Below are 25,752 nucleotides of genomic sequence, written 5' to 3'. Positions count from 1 at the left end.
ATTAACGTTTAATTTTTACACGTACATTTTCTTGTTCTCACCTGAATTATAAGGCACATTGAAATGATCCGTTTATCCTTGCCAACACAATGCTGTGTGTACAATAGGCGATGTCATTTTATCGTTAACACATGAATTCTCGTCCAGACTAAAGTTCACCTACCTAGAATAACACTTGAAATCACATACATAAAGACTGCGTTGACTACTGGATCGCTTGGCATTTCGACGTGATTTTGATGAGCAGAATGAGAAATTTGGCTTCCACAAAAATGCAACAAAAGTATCAAAATGCAACATAAAATACAGATAATTTATTAAATTCAATTTGGATACCTGGAATGTGGGTCAGATATGTGAACCTGTTTTACAACCTGTCGCTAGTGATTACACTGGGACGATACAAATAGTGGTTGGACCTCTTTTGTTCCTAACTTGCCCTAGAAAAAAGTGCGTGCTTCAAAAGTTTTCTGTTTTGTTACCATTTTTCATCTTTCCAAATGCAAAGTCGGATAAATTTTTCAATTAGTTTGAGAGGGCAATATTGACTTTCGGCAGAACTCATGTGAAATCGTCAGGTTCATAAGAGATTTTCACTTCTTTCGTGAATAGGTTGTAAAAGTTTGTTAGGGGTGGAACTTTCTAAAGTCATGTGAACCATTTGATGTGAACGTTTCTTTTTCTCACGAGACATGATATCTTTGTTCAACAGAAAATGCAGCTCGGTGTCCTACGTCCCACAGAAACCATGGCTGCAGAATGCGACTTTGAAGGATAATGTATTGTTCGGCAATGAGTTTGATTTCGACAGGTGAGTGTATGTATGTATGTCTGTCTGTCTTTCTGTCTGTCTGTCTGTATGTATGTATGTACGTACGTACGTATGTATGTATGTATGTATGTATGTATGTATGTATGTATGTATGTATGTATGTATGTATGTATGTATGTATGTATGTACGTACGTGTCTATGTATCTATATATTTATCTCTCTCTCTCTCTCTATTTATCTATCTATGTTTATGTTTGTATTTTATGAGCATATTACTGTATGAGTGGGTCAATTAGTGTTGGGAACGAATTGATTTATCTAAGCTTTTGTCTTTTGTACGACAGGTACCGCAAGGTGATCGAGGTTTGTGCACTGCAGCCCGATATTGACATTTTACCCGGTGGTGACATGACAGAGATCGGTGAAAAGGGTATCAACTTGAGCGGTGGTCAGAAACAACGAGTCAGTGTGGCTAGGGCTTTGTACAGTAACTCTGCAATTATCCTAATGGTAAGTACCTTTGCTAGTTGTAGTTTTGAAATTTCTTATTGTCAATTATTACTTGCTATGTCATAAAGTTCTGATTGCTGTATTTTTTGTCTCTGTGTCATAGGATGATCCCCTGTCAGCTTTGGACGTTCACGTCGGATCGCATCTGATGGAACGAGGAATTATGAATTTTTTGATGAAGGAAGGAAGAACTGTTATTCTGGTGACTCACCAAATTCAGTATTTACAAAATGCAGATATGGTAAGTTGAAAACAGTAGAATCTCCACCCCTTCTAAAGAAATTAATTTAGTTAATCATGGAAAATTGATGTGCGGATTTTCTCAACAAAATGATTTCGCAAACGAATTGTCGTGATCAAATAAACTGAAAAATCTTCCACAATTTTACTAAATTATAAACTCACACAAACACAATAAATTTGAACATGCCCTCAAACTAATGAAGTTAATGCAAAAATCAGACAAGCTTACCTTTTAAAAGGGCAAAACCCTCAAATTTTCAAATTGAAGCAGCCTTAGAAAATCTAGCTCTGAAAAAATAGATTAGTTGCTTTCAATTTAGAAACATTTGGCTTAAAATCAAAGGAATGAGGTTTTCAATTTTGACATATTGTAGCCTCTTGTGTTATTGCTGTTACCAAACTCTTTCGGTATTTTCAAGTTGTTTACACGTTTTTGTGCGACTGCTGAAAAGCAGAAAACAGAAGTTGCATATTCGGAAACACCCTGCCTGTTTTAAAAGAATTATGTAAAGATTCATCAGAAAGAAATTAAACGTATTTTATATGCCGTTTTAACATGTGTTATGCGGTTGTTGTATTTGAGATTTTTTTAATCTCAAGGGCCATGAAAGGGATGACGTCGAAGTAGAGTTTACTAGGCTACCCTCATTAAACGAGGTCAAATAAAGTGAGATAAAACCAGTACTACGGGTAAATGTACAGAATAATTTGTTACAGGTGGTCATAATGGAGGATGGTAGAATATTAGAGCAAGGGAACCCGAATGAAATAGCTACCCAGGAACCAGACCTGTTCTCGACTTTGGAAAAGAAAATCAGACTGATGAGTGAATCCGAAGCCGAGAGTGAATCTGAATCGGAAACCGACGCCGACAAGGAGCGCAAAGAACTTCAAAGGCGTATTTCGATGATAGAGGAAAAGAAGCTAGAGAAAGGTACAGAGCGCCCTCATCACTCACAATTTGTTGGAAACCGTGACGTTATAAGATAATGTTCCCTTACATATCATCAGAATTTAAAGACATTTAAAACAGGCAAATCTCCAATTTAATCAGGACGTTACATTGGTATCATGCATCTAAAGATTTGCAAACCTGCCACGCCCTCTTGAACTTGCACTAACGACTGCAACCGGCAAAATGTGATCTTGAAAGCTGTCAGACAAGAGCATGCTACCTTACTGACTTTTTGCAGTATTCCTTCAGTACCTTTGTTTTGTGTATAAACGGCAGTCTTCTCGTGGCGTTTGGTATGATCACAAACCTTTGCCACAACATGTGTAGCTTGCCTACGATCCATATCGTTTCTCGATTGTTAACATTTTCTTTTTGTCCATGCCATTTTTGTACGATTAACGGTCTTCTACAAAAGCATATAGACATGCAAATTTCTAAAATGCAGTTCAAAAATTGTACACATGGTGAAAATATTTCAAACGTACCCCGATTTCATCAAAGAGGTTTAATGTTAGCATGTTTGTCTCAGAAAAATATGATTACTCAACTCTCGAAGAAATATGGAATGATCATTTAGGTTTCAAACGTTTGAAAGGTGTCAGGCAGGATCAACCGAATTCGCACAATATCGAATATGTTTTACCTGAGTCCCATGGACTCAATGGCCTGAGCTATAGGAAGAAATATATGGTGAAGTAACCAACCTGTGCGACGTTGTCTATACTATATAAAATAGGATTTAACATCACCGTACCTTCCTTCAAGACATGATTGCACTATTTCAAATTTTTGCGGTTCTTTCATTTTCAGGTGCCGGCGCTACGTTAATCAGGGCCGAGGAAAGAGAAAGAGGTTCCGTCTCTTGGAAAATTTACTACACTTACGCCAAGGCCATCAAAGGACCGATAGTTCTCTTGATATTCGTCTTATTTCTTGCTCAAGGAACTGCCCACATTTTGAATAACTTCTGGCTGGCTGATTGGTCAGAAGCTGGTATCGAAATTGACGTCAACGCGACAGAGGTACATACGGCCAATAAAATTACATTTACTTTCACTATACTGTCCATTAAATTCGACATAAAGTCATAAAATGGCTATTTTTCTCAGTGTTCCATTTTTGGTAAAGTTGCGTGAAATGCAATATTTCATTTACTTTTAGGAATTGCCGCCAAAACCACAGGGCGTTAGCAGCTCATCGAATTATTTGGTCAGGGCGATAAACCCCCGCGCCAGTGATCTGCAGAACACATTAATGAAGGGGATTAGGGAGGTCAATTAACAGATATAGATTGTTTTCTTTGAAATACTATACACAGATAGCTAGGATAAAGTAATAGGCACGCATAGACACAGTTATGGCTTGTATCATGAAAAACAGTTTAATACATGACATTTATTGATCATATTCATAACTTCTACACTAATATTGCTTGCCACGCCCTGTGCCAAAACTACAATTAATCCTCCGTTCCCGCTCCACCATCCCCCCCCTCTCTCTCTCTCTCACTCTCTCTCTCTCTCTCTCTCTCTCTCTCTCTCTCTCTCTCTCTCTCTCTCTCTCTCTCTCTCTCTCTCTCTCTCTCTGCGCCACGCAAATTTGCACGCATGGTTGTCTGGACAGCCATGCAACAGCTTTGAGAAGATACTTGTACATCTAATTAAATATTCACGAATATCTTAGGAGGAAGAGGATGCTCTATTGAATTATTATCTCAGAGGATATGCTTTGCTTTCGTCATCCTACGTCATCTTTTCACTCGCAACGACGGGATGTCAAATATTATTTTCCCTGCTGGCTGCAAAGCGAATCCACATCGCCCTCTTACGGAATATCGTCCATGCACCCCTGAGGTTCTTCGACACGACACCGATTGGTCGTATTTTGACTCGGTTTTCAAACGACACACAGTTTATTGATCAGGTACATTTTGTGTTTTTTGATATTTTTTGTCCGGCGCGTTCACCATTTGTGATTTTTTTTCTACTATGCAGCATCGCGTTTACGATCAAAGTGTTTTTAAACGCTGCAAACCCCTGAGATTGCACAGAGCGTACTAGTATGCGATACTTGACAATGCCAGGAGTTATTTGATTCCACTACTTCACAATTTAGTACAAGCAGAAACGGTAAAAGACAGATATACAGGAATAAGGATACAAACCAAGTCAAAATACACTGGATAATAATTGACCGAAAAAGTCTATTTGTGGAAAGAGGTGCGACAGCATGAAATCGAAACTCAAAAAAGTGAAGCTCTGATATGAAACCAAAGATTATCAATATTCGTCAGAGATCAGAGTCACACCCGGACAAAAACAGAAGAATGCAAGTATTACAGACACTGATAAACCCTCCAACGCAAAGACCTGAGTTGATTTTTCTGCCATTGACACACAAGACATTGTAGCAAATGGATAACAATTGTCTATGTCCATAACTGGCGTCTCTTGCTTTCTCTGTAGAGATTGTGGCTAACCATAAACGGTATCATGTCTTCCACGCTGCAATGTGTTTCGGCTTTAGTTGTCAACGCTGTGGTCACACCCATATTTATCGTCGCTGTCCTGCCTGTCCTGGTCATTTACTTCATAGTCATGAAGTATTTCATCACCACTTCAAGGTAAGTCAGCTGTAACACGAACATGAAAAGTTTTGGCTTTCTGTCAATTTCAAAGAACAGTCAATTCGAAGGTGAGGATACTATTTCATCTCATGATGGTTTGACGTTTCCCATCGCGTTTACGGAACAAAACGTTTTCACGCATAAACAATTCAGATCTTACACAGCGCCTATTTCAAGAGTTATACTTGTAGACACTCAACAAGGAAACAGAGCTTTGAGGTAATTTAAAAGGCTTAACTTTTCTGTCTAAGAAAACTATGTCATCGACAGTATATCAATGACAGACCAAATGGTTGCAATTCTCTACTACATGTGGCACGAATGAAGATTAGGGAACATAAATCTGTGGATATGATCTACAGGGGTTTACCTTGGGTACCCCTAGCTATGTACTCTAACCCTGGCCACTACCTAGGTTACTAACAATTGATGCATAATGCCGTTTGTTCCTACTTGTCTTTACTCTTGCTCTAACAAAAACAAAGGAAACAAACTGTTTTCAGGAAGATAAGATTCAGCAAATACTGTATTTTCATTTTGCTTTCAAACGAAGCACTACAAGCTTTCAAACAAGAAAAATGGGGCGAATTTTATTTGTTTTATTTTGAATCTCAGATATGTCGAGTCAACGTAGTAATATATTCTGTCTTCATCAAAATTTAAAACTCATGGTATTTTTTCCGTCTCATTTTGAAGAGAGCTTAAACGTCTTGATAGCGTCTCTATATCACCGGTATTTGCGCATTTATCCGAGACTCTTGGTGGTCTTACGACAATTCGAGCATACAGGTAGGTATCAAACTAGATGTACAGAAACACAGGAACTTTAACAGTAAATACAATTGGATTAGATTGCAAAATACATAAAACTGTAAATATACGTGTATATATAGTTTTGTGATTTTTCTCACTTACATTATTATCACCATTATATAGTTATATATAGTGGGTATGTACGCGTACACAAACACACCGTAAGAAAAATAAAAAGTTTGTTTCTCATGCATCCTAGACATATTTCAAAAATGATGCGGTGACGCGGTTTATTTTTTACACTCAATTTTTTTTTATTTTTCAATCAACAACAATATGAAAACAATATAGGAATGCGCGCAGAGATAGATGCACAGCAGTGTTGCTTTATTATTTTTGTATATCAACAGTTTTGCGATTTGACTTTTAGCGCAACAATGCACAGTTTTGACAGCGTAATATAACAGTGATAAATGTGTACAGTTCTGCATGTCATGTTAGTATTAATTACTTTGTTTACGGTTCTGTTTTATACAGCACTTTGTTTGTCACTATCGTCGCGTATTTTTGCGGGTTTTGTTGTATTTTGTTTCCTCATGAGCAGAAAAAAAGTTTGACGTGGCGGGTCTGAATTGACGCGCGCGAGAATGAGAAACAAACTTTTTATTTTTCTCGGCCTAAGGGTACTTTTGGTAAAATCGTTTTACGTACTCAGCGCATGCTTTATCGCTCTTAGGCAACTATACGCACCAAGATGCTTTTGTATAGAACCGCCAATTTTTGCAGCTCTTCACCTTCACTTCTCATTGAATTTTGTTTGATTTTAACCATTCTTCAGAAGTGACACAACATTTCGAAATCGTTTGATCCGTCGGTTGGACCAAAACAACTTGGCTCAGCTCTACCTACACACAAGCAACAGATGGCTTGGTATACGACTTGTAAGTATCGCAATGTGTATCAAAGTAGTACATTCCTCTAAATTTATAGACTTAAACTTTTGCTCAAACTCTCCGTGAGAAACTTTACATTATTCAGTTTTGAAATCATGAATAAAACTCAGAAATCACCATGCAAAATTTGATATAAGAGAAACATATTACCTAATAGTTATCGACTCTTGACATTCAAAATGGCCGCCATCCCTGTATTATGTTATAGGGGAAAATTACCGATTTTCACATAGAAATAAGTCAATGAAAATGAAGTCTATGAACTTTCAATACCCCCCCCCCTCAACAACTGATAGTGGAAAGTTTGAATGTCCGAAAGTCTGTCCTCAAGGCGCATAAACGTCATTGTACATGTCTGGTGGTCATACTGTCACCAAATTGATAAAGGTTGCAGTACAATAATTGAGTGCAATGTCTCCCAATCCTTAAATAGTCACAAACTTTTGCCGTAAATCCATATACTCGAAGTAAACACAAAAATGCCCCTCAATTCTTTCGGACATTGTAAGCCTTTCTCGTCAGTAATTCTATACCCTACAATCGGATATGTGCAAACTTCGTGTAAATGGGACTCGTGAACAGGCAGACGCTTTTTGTTTTTGTTCATACCTAGCGTATAACATTGAGGTCAAGAGGTGGAATACGTGTTAGTTGAAAATACTAGCAACACCACGTTTTTGTGTGATACTTTTAAGATAGGTTCAATAGGTCTGAGACATAAGAATGGATTTTTATTTTTTTTTATTTTCTGATTTTGATATAACAGGAATTTATTGGTGCTCTAGTTATCCTAGTATCTTGTCTGACAACCTTACTTAGCAGTGTTCTTGGCAACCTAGACGCTAGCTTGGTTGGTCTCGCTATCACGTATTCTTTGTCGGTAAGTAAGGCACATACCTTTCAAAAAGTATCATTAGTATTTTAAAACGAAATGATCGACGATCATCTGTTCCGTCTACGGACAGAACCAAGATCAGTAATGTTACGCTTTAGTCTCTTAATAATGCTGTGATTCAACTCTTTGTGATCCCGGTAATTTCTGTTTTTCTTTGTTTTTCTCAGATATCCATGTTTCTGACCATTCTGGTTCGAATGATGGCAGACTGTGAAATGCAGATGAACGCTGTAGAGAGAGTTGATTACTACACGAATATCAACACAGAAGAATATCGAGGTTTGTATAGAATCAGGTCAAGTCTATGTTCAGTCATTTCAACAAAGTTATGCTCTCCTCATCGATTTCATTATTTAAGGAAGAACGCTCCTCGGGGACAGATATTTGGATTCTAAAAATTTTACAATTCTTTTCTGATAAAAACATGTGGGGATTCATTTTAAAGCTCGTGGTGTAAGAAAACTTTTCACCGGCTTCGTTTTTCGAAATTCGAAAATTTCATTTTTCCGCCATAGAGTTAACACAGGGATGGCAGCCATTTTGAATTTTAAATGTCGGTTAATCTTAGGTTATTCGTTTCTCTAGTACCAAAGTTTGCACGGTGACCCCCGATTTTTATTGTTGATTTTGGAAGGGAATGGTTTAAGCATTCCTTAAGGAAAGTTTGAGCAAAAGTTGAAATCCTTCACTTTCGAGGCGCTTTGCTACCTTAAATGCAACGGACTATACGAGACTTCAATGCACTATGTTAGTGGTTTGACAAGCCATTTATCGAGTATGCTTGAACTAACAGGCATGTTATAGGAAAAACAACATTACGCTGACACACCAAAGCAGAATAACGATACTATCAGACGAATCAAAATCGATATAACAGATGCCAAAGTGCCGTAGTGCCCATTCAAATCTAAGTGTAATGTGCTATTTGTTGTGCTAATATGAACTTTGCATATATTCAATCAGAATGAATATATAAAATAAAGGGAAAGTGGCTACACACATCAACTACTCAATTGTGTTTAGTTTTTATGTATGTCTTGTTTGTTGCTGAGTTTTTTGGCGTGTATCGTTTTCTGTGCCGTTTTTATGTTGTTTGTGTTTATTGTATATAGTGTTTTGACAATTAATGTTGTGCCATGGCGACACGAAGCCCGATCGGAAGACACTTTGATCCTCTGACGCTTTCGTTCCGGAACCCTGAGTAGTTTCTTCATCAGTCGCTTGAGTTTATGATTTTTTGGGTTCGTGTTTGATTGCTTTACTTTTCGAAGAGTATTTTAGAATGTCTATGTTTCAATTTGTTGAGGCTTGAAACCCGCTCAGTAATATTCCGTAATTATTTAAGAGACATCGACGGATTTCCTTCAATTACTTAGCTAGTGTGACATAGACTCGCTGAGGTGGCTGGCACTGAAATGAGGGGGAGTTTCCCGATTGCCAAATAGAATATCCCGGTCAAAGGTCATAACTTTACATGTACATAAAATATGAATTAGTATGAAGGAAGAAGTGCCTATAAGCTTATACTTACGTGTGAAAGTATTTTATCTGTATTTGTGCCAACCATTTTCCAGGCATTTACAACCCACCCTCTGATTGGCCGAATGAAGGTCGCATCGAATTCAACACAGTGTCAGTGCGATACAGTGCAGAACTTGACCCAGTTTTGCGGAATGTCAGCATAGAGTTTGAAGGCGGGCAGAAGGTAAATGCTCACATGAAATGACGATGCAATCTTTTTTGAGACGGAAAAGATTGAGACAAGTTCATTGTCCCTGTAGACACGAATTGGTGGCTGACGGTTAAGTGTTGAACATCACTATGTTTCTTAAGATCTCGTTGTCATGGATACAACTAGCCAGGTAAATAGAGTTCAACGGATTTCAATCTTGATTGCCGTAATCCTGTTGTTTAATGGATTTTAATTGCATAAATCATAATAGCAGTTATACCCCTTCGTCTCTTACCATGATGTAAAGTGTGATATTTCCCAAATTTTCGCTTGTGTCCTTACCTAATCTGTTTCCCCCTAGATTGGAATCTGTGGACGAACCGGAAGTGGCAAATCATCACTGACATTATCATTGTTCAGAGTGATTGACACATATCAAGGTAAACCCTTGCGTAATTAACCATTGTGGCAGACTTCGATGAATTCATAAGTGAGACACTCCACTTTTTTACACTTTACCACATGAAGTTTGCAAACGGAGACACATTTGGCACCTATTGCCGTAGATTGAAAGATTCTATCGAGTATGGGTCTCTGCACTTTGGGGTTTAAGTTTGCGAAAACCCCATATACGACCAGTCTACTGCTGCAAACATTGGCAAATTTCAACGTGTGTTCAGCTCGGCAAATCCATCCACTATATTATTTTATGACAGAAATACTGTTTACATAATCTGGTGGATGTAGGACAGACCTGTAAAAATAGACAAAAATCATCGCAAATTTTCACAACACCAAACGAATATGTATTTTCCTCATATAATAGGTTACATTTCTGTAGACGGGGTAAACATAGCTAACGTGCCTCTGCTAACACTCCGCAAGAGGTTATCTATAATCCCACAAGATCCAGTTTTATTTGCTGGCACCATCAGGTAAAATATTTTTATCATGAACTCAAAAAAAGTTATTTTAACGTTGTTTGAAAGTTAACTTAACTCTTAAACAAAACAGGAAATTTTGGGGTTATTTCCTTATACTTCCGCAAAATGACCCTCTAAACCATTTTCGTTGACACCAATCGATAAAAATTAGGAGTAACGGAGCAAAGTTTGTAATTAGAGAATGACATTACTGAAAGTATGTCAAATATGAAATTTAAGATGGCTGATATGCCCTATGTCAACTCCATTGCCAGAATTAAATTTCCAACCTCCACAAACCCAAGACGGTTAAAACTTAAGTATCCGAAAACAAGGAGATTCTCGGGGCGTATTCTACCATGAACAATTTGTACAGTAGGTCAATCTTATGTTAATTTCTCCGGTACAATAATGACTTTCACTAAATGTGTTATGTTTTATCGCCATCAGATTTAATCTTGATCCAAATGGATTACGGGATGATGAAGAGCTTTGGCAGGCATTGGATATTGCACAGTTGAAACAAACAGTTCTAGACTTGGATGAGCAACTAGGTGAGCTGCTGAGTTGTCGATGTCACCATCATATAAATAAAAGATCTAAAGAACCCAATCATCTTCAATGTACTGACACAATATCATAATTTACTTAATATATCTGAACGAGAGAGAGAGAGAGAGAGAGAGAGAGAGAGAGAGAGAGAGAGAGAGAGAGAGAGAGAGAGAGAGAGAGAGAGAGAGAGAGAGAGAGACTCATCTTCCCATATGCGTTTTCTTCTTTATCTTCTTTAAAACTTTTTTTTTTCCTGTGAAAGATGCTGAAATTTCGGACGAAGGGGAAAACTTCAGCGTTGGACAGAGACAGTTGTTTTGTCTGGCCAGAGCCTTTCTGCGTAAATCACGAATTCTCATCATGGACGAAGCCACAGCTTCCGTCGACATGAAAACTGTAAGCTTGTCTAAACCACTTCACTTCACTTCACTTCAAAGTGGCATCCTACATTGTTGCACGCAGGAACGAATTTAACTTCTTGATATTTGTTATTCCATAGCAGGCATTTCTGCTATGTTTTTCTCTCTTTGTTCAAAATGGGTTGGAGATTTTGCGCTCTGTACCGCTACCTCGGAAGTTGTGGAATCTTACTACAATCTACATTATCACTGCTTCGTCGTGTAATCAGAACAAAAAAGAATTAAATATGACAAGTATACTAAACAACCCAATCGAAAGTAAATTCAAGCACTGGCAATATCGCCCAAGATGAACTGATTAATGTTTCTTTTGATGATACAATTTATCTGATCGGACGGAGGATATATTGCCAGAGTTGTACTTAAACTGCTGTCGATTAACTGTGTTGATCAATTCGTTTAACCCTTTGAGTGCTGTAATTTTCGCCCGCCAAAATTTTGGTGCAAAATTTTATACCAATTTTATGAATCTTTCTGTAATTTTTTGATAATTTTGGACCAATGGACATCACATTTCTTTTGCTACAGTTTTTGTTTCAAAATTTTGGCAAAAATCTGAGAAAAATTGACTGGGGTTTATTTTATGAAGGGGACAAAAATAGACTTTGGCGCTCAAAGGGTTAATCTACCCCTTTCATGATTTCAGGATGCTATTCTCAGGAATGTTATACAGACTGCGTTTGCCGACAGAACAGTGCTGACCATTGCTGTGAGTACATATGCTTACTTTAGATACTTGTCCGCCGTAGCACCTGTTGAATGCTCTTTTTTTATTCCACACGTACCTATAGTACAACAACATTACATGATAAAGAATTTTTTACTTGACGTAAAAAACATTCGGAATTTTCCTTCAGTGCGACAGTAAAATTTAACTTGGGGGCAATTCGTCCGGTTTCATCTTCTCAACAGTACTCTAATTGTGACAAAGTTTCGTGCATATGGCAATGGTTTTCCAAACTTAACCTAGGGTGAGCCGACGGGAAGGGAATATAATTCTCGTGTATAAACAGTGCTCATACATTCGCAAAGAACTGAGTCTATCTGAAATTATGTAGCGGCACTGTTCGAGAAAAGGTGGTGGATAGGCCATTGTGTAAAGATTTCCAGGCATTTCGTTGTTGCACATCAGCAAAAATAAAACCCTTTGGCCTACATCTCTATACTGTCTATGCCTACATGTACAATAATTTCGTTCTTTGTATTTGGTTTCAGCATCGCATTGCGTCTATTGTGGATTCTGACATGGTAATGGTGCTGAGCGACGGCGAAGTTGTGGAATACGACTCTCCGAGAAATCTGCTGCAGAGACCTGACAGTGTGTTCCGCTCTCTCGTCGAAAAATCAAAAGATTAATCCTCGTATTTACATCATTTCTAAACGTGAAGCATTCCAAAACAATTCAAGTACATAACTTCGAAGAAGAACGCTAGTTATTGTACACCCATGAATCATAATTGACTTTGTTTAGGTTTTTTTAACTTTCGCAAATTCGTAGCATCTTAAGGGGCCTTACATCAGCAGGACATGGGTTATAAAATGAGTTTAGAGATGTTGTTAAACCCCGTTGGGTTTGTGTACTGTCTTAAAAGTAGAAACCATGTACCATGTCATAATTTTATACTTTTGCATTGATTTCCAGTTACTGATTTTTAATGGTCAATTGACGAAAAGGACAATGCGAAGATCTGTCGGTATTTTAATACATTATTCTTGTACATTTCATCGCACTGCACTACACACATTCTGTCTACATCAAAATTGTTGTGTTCGGATTTTATTAGGTAAAGCAGGGGTAGTTTCACTTGTTGCACCCGTTGTTTCGAGCTTTTGAATTTATTTCAATCATGTGTTTGTAAACGAGAGAGAGAGGGGGGGTTAAGTGTATAATTTGGGTGTGCTAAGTGAGATTACCCTTTACAGAAATTTAGTCATGGTGTATCATCAAGGTAACAAACCACACAGACACATACATACACACACACACACACACACACACACACACATCTGGGGTCTATTAATAGTTTGGCATCAAGCATGTTTATTTCTCTGGGCTGATGCTTAAACACAACACATGGCTGATATAAATAAACTGTCTAACAATATGAAATGAGGATGAACTGTCTAACAACAAGAAATTTTCGAAAATAGACCACATTTGGAGATGTAACAAACTCCCTTCGGTTCAAAAACTGACCGTGACGAGGTTCAAAATATACAGATATTTTACAACAATATTTTAGCAGGGACTTGTGTTTAAGATCTCTACATCTCTACATTATCAGATAATGATCACAACAAATTTTTAAAGTGGAATTCAGGGGGAACGTAAATAAAGTCTTTCACCATCTGAATTGCCTTTACTTTCAGTGTATTACACACTAATCAGTTCACAGAAACAAATTGGATGAAGCTTTGCTGCATTGAAGTTTCTCTAAGTCACAAACATACAAGTATGCTAGGATATAGACATTTCTTTATGACACCGAAATGTGAAATGGTTTTGGGTTATTTTCCAGATATTTTTTCTGAAATTACCATGAAACTTCAAAGATATTGTGCAAAAAAGTCCTGAGATTTGTCAGAATCAAACTTGAATCAGAGTCATGGTACCAGTGAAAGCTAAACTAGTTAAGGAGCAAAACACATTTTTTCTGAAATTACATATGCTACATTCAGTATTTCTCAAATAAGCATCTTGAATAGTGTAACTCCACGGTGCCACCCATTTCTCCTGAAAGATTCCAGACTCCCACCTTAGAGTTAACATGTTTTTTATTTGTTTTTTGTTGTTTTTGTTTTTGTTTTGAAACATATATTTCCAGTAATGGAGTACTCCAAATAACAAAAGTGCAATAAGCTTGCTGCTACAAAATAAATACTAAAAACATTGATTTTTAAGTAGATCACAGGGTTTTTTTGAAGATAAGTTACCCCTGTAGAAAACTATGTTGGCTTATGGAAGAATAAAACAAACTACCTTTTGGCACCAGACAGTTGAAATGCACATTTAAATGAAAGGTTAAACGTGAAATACTGATTATGTGTGGATAGCAAACACACTGGATGTTTTTATTGTATGGGCTCACTATGTAATGGTTTTGTTCATGTTATTATTGTAACAATACCACTACAATAGCAAACAGCAATACCATGGAGTATTCACACTACATCTGTGCTTTGAAGTTGTTCATTGTTGAGACACTGTATTTTTGGCATATTATTCACAAAATGAGCTGTAAACTTGTTCGCTTTGAAGCATATTCTACGATTTCTTCAATCACTTGTGTATCGAAGCACTTACAAACAAATGTATCCTGTTCTTAACTTGGAATATCAACACCAATAAATACATGTACAGTACAGAAATTATAAAATGTCTCAAGATTTCAACTATGAGTCCTTGTAGAGTTGGAATCTTGAGCAGGAAATGTGGATATCTTACCATATGTGAGAGTACAAAAGTTGAAAAACAACAGAAAAATGACAATACATTTAGAGGGCGCCCTCTGGAACTGAGAATGCCGCGGGGAAAGCTAAGAGGATGATTACTACGCTATGATTTAATGTGTGGCAGACAAAGTTGCTTGGTTTAAAAATGATGTACAAGGTTCTATATTAGAATATAACAAGACATACTGATCACTGATCCTGCTCTGGATGGGAAAAACCCGAGACTGATTCAGTGGACAGAGATTGGAAGTCAAAAGGTTAAGGTAGAACGCACCTCAGGGACAGGTTTTAGGAGTCTCAAACTTGAACAATTATCTTCTGATATACCACTTGTGGGGATTCATTTTAAAGGTCTTGATGTAAGAAAACTTTTCACTATCTTAGTTTTTCAAAATTTGAAAATTTTATTTTTCTCCATAGAGTTAACACAGGGGTGGCGGCCATTTTGAATTTCAAATATCGGTAAATCTTTGGTTATTTGTTTCTCTAGTACCAAAATTTGCACAGTGACCCCCGAATTTTATTCTAGATTTTGAAAGAGAATGGTTGAAAGATTCCTTATGGAAAGTTTGGGCAAAAGTTTAAGTCTCACTTTCGAGGCACATACTACCTTAAACCCAGAATTCGATTGGACCACAGTACATACAAAACCGCCTGTGGGCACAGAAATATGTGTATATCCAAAATGTTTGTACCCCTGGGTTTGCTTGTACCATCACCACATGATCTTTTGGTCATGTTGTGTCCCCAGATCACCATGCTTCTCTCTTAAAATGTACCCACCACAAAACCTTCAAATCATGTGTAATTGTACAAATCTACTTTTACAAACTATAACGAAAGGAAAGAAATCAAAAATTCTTTATTATGATACATGGCAAGTTTCAATACTTAAGTACATGAACACTGATAGGACTCTTTGTGCTAGGGTAGTGATCTATGTGGATGATACGAAGACATTTTTACGATGGTGTGCAAATAGACTTCATGAGAGATGGTTTCTGAGTTGCATTCTTTATCACATCTCAATGGTTGAAATGAACAGTACAAAACAACATCCTCAAAATGTTTCAGCTGCGAGATGGCAAACCTAAGCTGGGCACGTGTGTTGAAAATGTTAATCTCACTAACAGACAGCATGGGCCTGGGCAATCTCTTAGGTCAATCCCATAAAGCACTGGATTTTGGTTCACCCACGGTTAACTCTACTCCAAGAGAAGGTAGTGGGTAGTAGGATAAAGTAACCGTGGTTCACTGCCACTGTTTTGAATGGGATGGATGGACCCATGTAATAATGGGGATGAAAACCTTGCCTACACTGTACCTTTCTTTATATTTGAGAGGAAAAATACCTCTGAGTTTATGGTTCAGAATGATACAGCGTTCACAGTACAGGAACATTACAAGTGCGTGTATCCTGTGAAGTTGGTCTTGGGAATGAATGACTGAAGGCGTCATTTGATCATTTTCTGTGCAATGCTTATCATCAGAGTGATTGTTACATGACGACATGAAATGCCACAAGATGAACTCCTTTTTGTACTGAAACACCTACAGTGACAATAGCTGTAACATATCATTATGTTTTCATTATTTTTGTTCTACAAAACATCTACATTTTCTTCTCATTCTGCCTGAAGTACTGTACATTGAAATACAAGGTATTTAGCTTTGCCAACACATTTTGCAGTGTGTACAATATGTTATTGTTGACACACTAATTCCAGTTTTAGACAAAAATGTCAGCTGTCAACAATCCACACTGGACAGTACACACATGCAGGCTGTGTTGACGAGTTGAATACTAGGTATTTTGGACTTCGTGATTTTGAAGTCAAAACAAGGAAATTACGCCACAGACAGAGTTTAAGGTAGAATGGGCATCAGGGACAGAAATTCAAATGCTATAACATTTACAATACTTTCTAGGTCTGACAATTGTTGGAGCTCATTTTACAGCTCATGGAGCAAATGAAGTTTTCAGCCGCACATTTTTGTAAAAAATCGCAATTTTACCTCTTCCCCATAGATTTAACACGGAGATGGTGATGATATTTGAAATATAAAGCGATACAGTCATCGGAATTGAGCTCAAAAAGGTTGTACAGGACGCATAGACCAATGTAAACACTGTATCCAAGGTACGATGGTGATTGATGAAAGTTAAAACATGTCTGTCATAATCTACATCGTATAATTTAAATGTTGCAGCTATGATGATGAGGTGTATCTAGATATCGTGCACGAAATACATTGTTTGTAAACAAGAAACTAGCACAGGCACAGTTCCGACGACTGTTTCCCTTTAAGTGTCGGTAAACATTGGGCAATTTGTTTCTCTAGTACCAAATTTTGCACGATGACCCCGATGTCTATTCTTGATTTTGAAAGGGAACTGTTCAAAGTTTCCTAATGGAAAGTCTGAACAAAAGTTTAAGTCTTTCAATTTTAAGGTGTGAACTACCTTAAAATTACCTTCACTGATTTTGTTCAGTTGCTGTATTAGTGTCTTCATGTTTGAAATTACTATCCCATTGGCTTGCTGTCTCTTTCTCCTCAGTCACTTCCTTGTCATCGTCTTTTGTCTCCGTTTCATCTTTCCTATCTTCCGCAGTTTTGTTGCTAGGCTCTGCGTCTGTTTCCTTGGTGGCACTATCACCCTCTGGTCCAACATTTCCATTTTCTTTTTCTGTGTACAGAAGAATATATTGAATAAAACGACAAGTATTTGAGACTGACGTCTTCTTTGTGTTAAGAAATCGTTGTATGTCATAGTTGATGCTATGGTAACACGACAAGTTGTCTAATTTTGCATAAGGAGTAAGCTCTATCCAGTACAAAATTGCCACGATCTGAGATAATGTTTGGGAGATATTGACATTACTCTGAAAACTATAAAAACCAGAAAAAGTCCATTTGAAATATAAACAACAGGTGTTTTCACATGAACAAATAAATGTGGGATCTAGCAGAGTATATCCAGGAGAATTTCTAATACAAGCAAGATCACTATTTAAAAATTGCTGTTTGACAGTACAAACTCAAAAGACGACAATATTGTTCCTTATTGGATATTTTCATGGCACAAACACATCACCTGATACAAAGCTGATAATATTACTGTCACACTTATCCAATGTGGTATCTCTCTTTGAAAACATAATGACGACAGAAAGAAAGAATTTCAAGATGTCCTGTCAGTTACAGAGAGTTTTGAAAAACTCACCTTGTTTTTCCTTCTCTTGTAGTTCCATTTGCTTCATTTCCTCATCTAACTTTTTCTGTTTCTGGTACTGCTCGGCAAAATGCTTGCAGACTTTCTTGTGGGTGAACCAGTGAAGTTTTTGGCAATTTTGGTCGCAGTAATTCACCTGTCAATAAACAAAACTCAAAAAGTGACCTTTACAGAAGCAAGAAGGTAGGAACAACAGCTGTAATTTTTGGTAATACTTATGGTAGAACGTGCCTGGGGGACAGATATTTGGACTCTTAAACTTTTACAATTCTTTTCTGATATACCACTTATGGCGTTCATTCTAAAGCTCTTGGTGAAAGAAAAATTTTAACCACCTTAGTTTTTCGAAAATCAAAATCAAAAACTTTATTTTCTTCATTGAGTTAGCACAGGTGTGATGGTCCTTTTGAATATCAAATATTGGTAAATCTTGGGTAATTTCTCCCTACTACCAAAATTTGCACAGTGACCCCTGATATTTATTCTTGATTTTGAAAGAGTATGGTTGAAACATTTCTTGAAGAAAGTTTGAGTGAAAGTTTAAGTCTTTCACTTTTGAGGTGAATACTACCTTGATTAGTTTTGTTCCATTAAAGATATACATTTTCTTATTATCTTTCTCCCTCTCTGAAGTATGTTGAAATATGCGAGTATTAGTCTTGTTACACAGTAAATTTATAATTTCCACTTTCACATTTGACAAGAGAATTCTGGTTCAGACTCAAATTCAGATGTCATTAATGACGTCGGATTTTGTGGGCTTCACTTCTGCACTGTCAGCACATCAAAATCTGTCTCATGATCAAAATCATCAATTTTTGCTAAAAAGCAACCAGGTTGTTCAGGATGAGCAAATCAAGTGATCTGAGGCTCAGGATTAAGAAAATCATTTGCTCAGACATGTGACCTTGCCATTTCACTGGCCCAGCAGACGAGTATAACACCTGATAATGAATTTATGCAGATCCAGCCTCTAGGAATGACATTGACTCTGGGACAGGGACTGCCAAATACATGCACTGAATCATTTTGCTCAGGCCTATAGCACATGACCCCTTGACACAATCCATATCTGAGAATCGATATCACATACCGATTTGCAGGCAGAACATTTCTTCTCAGCGTTTTTCTCTCCACAGGCGCTGCAGACATTCTCGTAAGTAAAACTCTGACTTCCATTGATTCCTTGTGTGAGAATACACAGTGCTGATGGCTCCTCTCCCTGTAAACGCCAATAGGAACAATACATAATTGGTGAGCAAGCAAAATACAACACCTGTTCAAACAGGTATGGATTGTGAAAGGGCAAATGAAATGGTCTTCTCCCTTGTTTATATATGCATGGAAATAACTATACGGGATATATAGTTCCCCGGCTGACAAAATATGTGATTTAATTAATGGATGACAATTAAGATCTTCAGTATTTGCTGCCAGACAGGGGTTGAGGTAAGACATGGCTAGTGGCAGTGGACCTAACAATAGACGCTGATTAACTCTATTAGGTATTTTCAATGAAGAGACAGTGGACCATAAACAAAACTGAAAAAGTGTTCTCAAAAAAGGCTAACTATCAACCTGTAGCAGCGTCACTATCAGGGTAGGTGCGGAATACTTTATTCATATGCATAACTAAAGATGGGACAATCTTTGGGAATGCAAAAAAAGTTGAATTATCGAACTTTGAGAAATTGCTGATTTCATACATTTGTTCATCTGTAATCAAGCAAACGTATGCGATAAAGAACTGTCCAGGGGTCGATAGGAGCGATCTCAGTGTTTCTGGGGAAGACTCTTTCAATTGCCCTTCAAGGAAGGATTCATGTCATTGAACACAGATTTCAAATTGTCACACCAAATTGTTACGGTACATGGGCTTTTTTCATTCATATGAATCTGGCACAAAATTACGACCGTATACTAATTAGTCCCTGTGAAAAGAATCAAACGTTGTTACTCAATGTGTTTATGAAGGAACCCTGTATGTACATATATGCAGAAAGCAACATTTTGGAAGTTTAACCTGTTCACCCCATTCCCTGTAAGCTGGCCCACAATCACAATTGGTAACAATTGCTTTGAGCCAAACCATTGTGATGAAAGGGTTAATAAATCACAGTTCTGAGACTGAAAGAACACATATTCATAAGAGGATTATTCTTTGGCCAGAAGAATTCATCCATATTTTCCTTGGTACCTACCGGTGTAACAGGTGCTATATTCCTGACCATTTGCTGTAGCAACTGTGCCTCATGATATGGATATTCCCGGATAGAATCCCGGACAATTTTTTCAATTCCTAATTGGAATCCATCTGGTTCCCTTCCTTTCAACAAGCTGCAGTGGAGAAGATTTTGGGAAATGAGATCAGAAGTTGAACTTCTAAACAAACCAACTCTTAAACAAAAATTGAATTACAACAAGTCTTTTGTCTCGTTAATGTTACTGTGAAAACTGAATTAATGTAATTTCCCCTGTGGAGCTGATACAGAAATGGAGGCCATATTGGATGCCAAGAGTTGGTAAATATTGGGTAATGTTTCTATAGTGACAAACTTTGTGAGGTGACCGCTGATTTTCATTCTTGATTTTGAAAGAGAATGATTTAACTTGTGAGGAAAATTTGAAACCAAGTTCTAAGTCTTTGTTTTATGAATGTTGGTGGGCCCCATGGAAGATTACAGCCCTATCAGTAAGTTTTTACCTGGTAGGTGTCTATAAATGGGTTATCTTGTAATGTGAATAAATAAATCAACAGATGTAGTTTTAACTTGCATGCTACTTTAAAGTCAGGTCTGTACAAAGGAAAGTTGTAATAGTTGCATCATTTTACCTTCTGATAAATGCTGTGAGTCCTTCTGGTTTTTCAACATTCCATTTATGACAAGCGCGGAGGACACAGGCAAGGTAATGCATTTTCATCGACAAGACTTCATTGACGTCCCTCTGTTTGAATTGTTTTTCACAAATCAAATCCAAGACTCTAGCAACTCGTGATGCACTCTCAAGTAAATCTTTGTTCTTTTCCACATGTAAGGCTATCTGTAAAATTAAAACAAAAAATCAAAATTGTACTCATTATTTCAGAATTCATGTATGGAAGCTCTATAGGGTTTTGATCAAATCTCTGCTGTGACATATTACAGATTGTTTCTAAGTTTGAAAGACGGACACAATCCTGGCACATTTATCATTCAAAATGGAACATCTGATCATGCCTTGTTAATGGAATCACCATGGTGACATAATTGGCATGCAAGAGTGATTGACAGATGTGGTTGCCACGGGTAACCACTCACAAGAGAAAGGATAATTAACAGCTTGTTTTCTACATCCTGCCGGCTGACAGTTACAGCATCATGGCAATGTAATCAATGGAGCAATGAGAGAAAACAACGTATGATGTTTCAAGGGTTTCAGAAGGCATTGTATAGGGTTGGTTATATCATTGAGTTTTGTTTTAATTGTTAGTAGCCTAGGGAGTCCACTCATACTATCACTTTTATTTAAAGCCCCCTAAGAAAATCCCTGTTAGTTTGCAACCAATGGTGTGTCCACTAATCTTCAGTCATGCCAAATCATTAGCTACAATCTTTATTGACACACAGACAGTGTCAATATGCTACAATGAGTGAACATGCAACCTGTGTATTAGAAAAAATATCTCAAGATTTTACTTCAAGCTCACCAAGGCCTAAATAACAGTGATTTACGTCTTTTCTAGACAGTCAACATACTCTGCTTCACTATTATTGACAATATCACTTCATGAGAGCTTGGAATATTCTTACCCTGACTGGATTTAAGTTTGAAAACATGATGAGTCTGTGCAGGGGTGCCGACAGGTGAGGTTCCAGCTTGGGTTCCTTCTCAAAACCTGAGACATTGAGAATGAAATGAAAACAGAATTACACGTGAATTATCTGGAGTTTAGTTGCAGCTTCTTGTTTATTCAGTGTTGAGTGGTGAAATGGGAGCAACAACAGCAGTAATAACCTGTTTGAATTTACACTGACATCACAACAAGCCACTAGGACACACAGACTTACCTTGTGTTTTTGTATAGTTTTACACTGACATCAGAACAAGCCACTAGGACACACAGACTTACCTTGTGTTTTTGTATAGTTTTACACTGACATCAGGACAAGCCACTAGGACACACAGACTTACCTTGTGTTTTTGTATAGTTTTACACTGACATCAGGACAAGCCACTAGGACACACAGACTTACCTTGTATTTTTGTATAGTTTTACACAGACATCAGAACAAGCCACTAGGACACACAGACTTACCTTGTATTTTTGTATAGTAGTCAACCTCATCTCTGGAGAAGAAGTTATTGATGATGCTGACACAGGCATGCTGACCGACAAACGCCGCCATCTGAGTTGCTGTACGTCCAACTGAATTGACGCTATTGGTTTTAGCACCAGCCTCCAACATCAACGTCACACACTCCTCACTTCCTATGATAAAACAAGATTGTAAGATATGAAGGTGGGCACTCTTTGGCGCATACAAAATATTTCATAGACAATATGCCACAATCAAACAGTCTTGTCTATTCTGTAAACGCCCTCAGGAGGTAGCAGTTCTTTCGTTTTCATTTTGATACATTTCAAATATTGCAAACAGCATGTTCCAAAGTTGAGAACATGGCGTAGAGGGTGCAATATACCGGTATGTTTACTATTTACAAAACAATCATTTTTCTCATTCACGAAAAAACTACATGGATTGATAGTGGTGTATCAGGACACTTACCAGCCAGTGCAGCAAACATTAGGGTAGTATAGCCATTCTCATGTTCACTGCTGTTTGGATCAGCTCCGTGTGCCAACAGCAGTTCACACAGCTCCTTACTGCCCTTGAATGCTGCATGTTGCAAAGGTGTCATGCCATGCTGATCATTGGAGAGAAAGTACAAGGTAAACAACAAAGCTAATGTATATATACATTGTTTGTGGCCGTCTTTTCTCTCAGTATTCAGTACCAATGCTCAGTGTACCGAAATTAATACCATTATAGGAAATCAAAGTCATTACTATGGTGTATTGATGTGTGATTTGAAGTTTACAGGTACGTTGAAGTGTATGTACCATTATGTACCATCATATCAACTTATTGAATTGAGGCAGAATGTGCCTTGGGGAAAGACATTTACATTCTCAAATATTTAATCCTTTTTCTGATCAACCACTTTTGGGGGCTCATTTAAAAGCTCTTTGAGTAAGAAAATTTTTCGTCGTCTCAGTTTTTCATAAATCAAAACCTTATTTTTCCCAATAGAGTTTACACTGTGATGGCTGTCATTTCAAATTTCAAATCGGAAAATGTCAGATAATTTCTCTAGTACCAAACTTTGCACAGTGAAATCTGATTTTTATTCTTGATTTGGCAAGAGTACATTTGATAATTCCACTGAGGAAAATTTGAGCAAAAGTCTTTCACTTTTGGGGTGAGTACTACCTTAATGTATATGAAAAAATGACGCTCTTTCAAGCTATACTGCGCGGTAATCAATCCTACCTTGCATCATGACTTTATAAAGCAAAAATCCTTTTTATTGTATTTCCTAGGTTACATGCATGACAGACCACTTTTTTGGAAAACACATCACGAGAAAGCTCCATACTTATTTCACGGTTTTGACTTAGTTTTTGACATGAAACAATGAGCAGCAACTTACATCATCATAGCAGTCGACACGAACTCCTTTCTGGCTGAGGACATCCTTCACCTTGTCAATGGCTCCTGTTATCAAACCAAAAGAATCATTTTGAGTATTTTTATTTCTCTATTATTTTCACAGCTTCTAACATCATATGCTATAACTACAGGGGCATTTCCATTTATGAGTATTAGTGTTGACAACTTTTAGTTCTCAGACCTCAAAAACGTTGAATAAACTTGAAGTCATGTGTGCCATAAATCTAGGTTACATGATTCAATATATATTGTGGTTAGCGAATACTGTCATTACTGTCAAGCAATTTGTAAAATTTTTTATGTTCTGATTGGTTTGGATAAATATCACATGATAGGGCCCCCTAAGGGCACACATGTATGGAAAAATTCTAATGTCATTGTGTAGGCACTAAGGCCAGGAAAACAAATCTAAAACACTGCAACAGAACTTCTGATCAACTGTCAAAACAACTTCACTAGCAAAAGGTATTTATTCAGACAGGGATCCTCTTTCAAAACAACTATACAACTCTAGCCAAACCAAGCCATTCAAACCAAAAGATGCTTTCAAGACATATACACATTGTATATGTCAGTGTTAAGAGTCTCTCGGTTTTTGTATTTATCTAGACAATATATTCATCGTCCATGGCAGCTTATTAATGTACCGTTCCTTGAATAGATTTTCAATAACTGGTATTATACAGTAAAAATAAAACATCAATTATTGCATGAATATGTAATATGATAAATCTAGATCAATATAAATGAGCATTCTGTTGGTTCATATCTTCTTGGGCAGACGATGAATTTTAAATTGGTGATGCATGTGCTACATTGACAACTGATAAATATAAATCTTGTGAAATTGTATTTTCGACCACGGAGTGACGTCAGTAGGTGAAACGCATACGAGCGAGGTGAATGAGAGATCAGACGATACAGAAGAGCGAATGATACAGAAATTGTGTGGAAAAAATCAGAACTAAAAGTTATGTCATTTATGTATATTGAAACTTTGAATATTGCTTTGGTGGTTGAAAAATCTGAACTTTCCCGAGTGACTTTCCCACGGCACTGTGATGCAAAAATGACGTAAGAACCCGCAAGTACCCGGATGGCCCGCAGTTAAGAATTTGCGAGCACAAATTTTGCTATCACTATTAAAATGATCACAATTTGAGAATATGATCAATCACAAGGAAAATTTTTGCTAACATGAAAAGACGACTTGCTTTTTATGATTTGATATCACTAATCATTCTTCTTTTCTATCATGATAGGATAATACATAGACAATCAATGGCTAATTCTGCTGTTTGTATTGATGCCCTTTGCAAACTCTGGCAATCAATTGTATGAGATGTGATGATAATGGTAATGTTGTGTTTCAGCACACCATTTCTAACATGGAATATTAACTGCGCTTCAAATGAGGCGACATTGCGGTAGCAACGCTAGTTGCAATTTGCATTTTCTGGAAATTTGTACAGTACAACAGTACAAATGGTAATTGGTATAGGTACATGTGACATACATGCATAGACAGGCGGCCTTATTTCTTCTATGTCACATTCAGATTACCAGCGTTTTTGTGAGTGAAAGGTCCATAGTAATGTGTTTTTGATGCCTATAGAAGTAATATCTTGGCGGTAAGCAATCGTTCGCCTGCTGCAATTTGCAGTATTTATATTTTCAACAAGAACAGTGTCAGTGAGTGTTCAACTTCATTCAACTGATGAGTGCGTATCGATGTTCGACAATATGACTGCTTTCGCTCAAAATCGTTGTGTCACATTACCCTTACCTAGATTGACTTTATCAAAATTGAAATAATTCTCTGATCAAAAGAAACTTACCCGAATTAATGTATTCGTAGAGATCCCTTTCTAATTCTGTAAGGTCGCTTTTAGGTGCCATGTTCGTAAGCATTCACAGTGATGAACGTTGAGGGCAGCCTGATTTTGACCTTCCGAGTGGTGAAGGTTACCGGATGGAAAGACTCAAGAGCACTTTTTCAGGGTTTCCAGGCATCTTCGTCAACCGCGAATGAAGTCAGTTTCGTGAAGTAGGAGATTAAAAACTTTACTTAATTTT

The 25,752-nt window shown here is 37.3% G+C and overlaps 2 protein-coding genes across 2 annotated transcripts in view; one reads left to right on the top strand and one right to left on the bottom strand.

The window, feature by feature from the left end:
• Window positions 1-13,628, top strand: part of LOC139117093 (ATP-binding cassette sub-family C member 9-like) — a 31,870-nt gene extending 18,242 nt beyond the window's left edge. The window contains exons 13-30 of the mRNA XM_070679930.1: window positions 713-811; window positions 1,118-1,283; window positions 1,387-1,524; window positions 2,244-2,460; window positions 3,292-3,503; window positions 4,165-4,404; window positions 4,947-5,104; window positions 5,804-5,896; window positions 6,699-6,801; window positions 7,580-7,693; window positions 7,876-7,987; window positions 9,283-9,413; window positions 9,742-9,820; window positions 10,207-10,315; window positions 10,754-10,857; window positions 11,118-11,251; window positions 11,921-11,983; window positions 12,490-13,628. Of these exons, the coding sequence (XP_070536031.1) occupies window positions 713-811; window positions 1,118-1,283; window positions 1,387-1,524; window positions 2,244-2,460; window positions 3,292-3,503; window positions 4,165-4,404; window positions 4,947-5,104; window positions 5,804-5,896; window positions 6,699-6,801; window positions 7,580-7,693; window positions 7,876-7,987; window positions 9,283-9,413; window positions 9,742-9,820; window positions 10,207-10,315; window positions 10,754-10,857; window positions 11,118-11,251; window positions 11,921-11,983; window positions 12,490-12,630 (2,413 nt within the window). The 3' untranslated portion in view covers window positions 12,631-13,628. The remainder of the gene's footprint in view (window positions 1-712; window positions 812-1,117; window positions 1,284-1,386; window positions 1,525-2,243; window positions 2,461-3,291; window positions 3,504-4,164; window positions 4,405-4,946; window positions 5,105-5,803; window positions 5,897-6,698; window positions 6,802-7,579; window positions 7,694-7,875; window positions 7,988-9,282; window positions 9,414-9,741; window positions 9,821-10,206; window positions 10,316-10,753; window positions 10,858-11,117; window positions 11,252-11,920; window positions 11,984-12,489) is intronic.
• Window positions 13,296-25,669, bottom strand: LOC139117094 (ankyrin repeat and MYND domain-containing protein 2-like). The gene is made up of 10 exons (XM_070679931.1): window positions 25,515-25,669; window positions 23,657-23,721; window positions 22,732-22,870; window positions 22,260-22,433; window positions 21,754-21,839; window positions 20,796-21,004; window positions 20,164-20,299; window positions 19,056-19,184; window positions 17,954-18,098; window positions 13,296-17,416 (listed from the first exon to the last, which is right to left on the bottom strand). Exons 1-10 carry the CDS (start codon window positions 25,585-25,587, stop codon window positions 17,205-17,207), a joined length of 1,368 nt encoding a protein of 455 aa, XP_070536032.1. The 5' UTR covers window positions 25,588-25,669; the 3' UTR covers window positions 13,296-17,204.
• Between the last annotated feature and the right edge of the window lie 83 nt (window positions 25,670-25,752).

This window comes from Ptychodera flava, chromosome 18, assembly GCF_041260155.1.
Source record: "Ptychodera flava strain L36383 chromosome 18, AS_Pfla_20210202, whole genome shotgun sequence".
NCBI lineage: Eukaryota > Metazoa > Hemichordata > Enteropneusta > Ptychoderidae > Ptychodera > Ptychodera flava.
The sequence above is the reverse complement of the archived record's forward strand: the minus strand, read 5'-3'. Positions and strand labels throughout refer to the sequence as shown.

What these genes read in the sequence shown, in the direction of transcription:
- LOC139117094 (XM_070679931.1), bottom strand. Translation starts at nt 25,587, where the DNA reads ATGCTTACGAACATGGCACCTAAAAGCGACCTTACAGAATTAGAAAGG. An exon ending in CTACGAATACATTAATTCGG is followed by an intron (nt 23,722 to 25,514) that starts GTAAGTTTCTTT and finishes GTTTGATAACAG; the next exon opens with GAGCCATTGACAAGGTGAAG. An exon ending in ACAAGAGAAGGAAAAACAAG is followed by an intron (nt 17,417 to 17,953) that starts GTGAGTTTTTCA and finishes TTCTGTACACAG; the next exon opens with AAAAAGAAAATGGAAATGTT.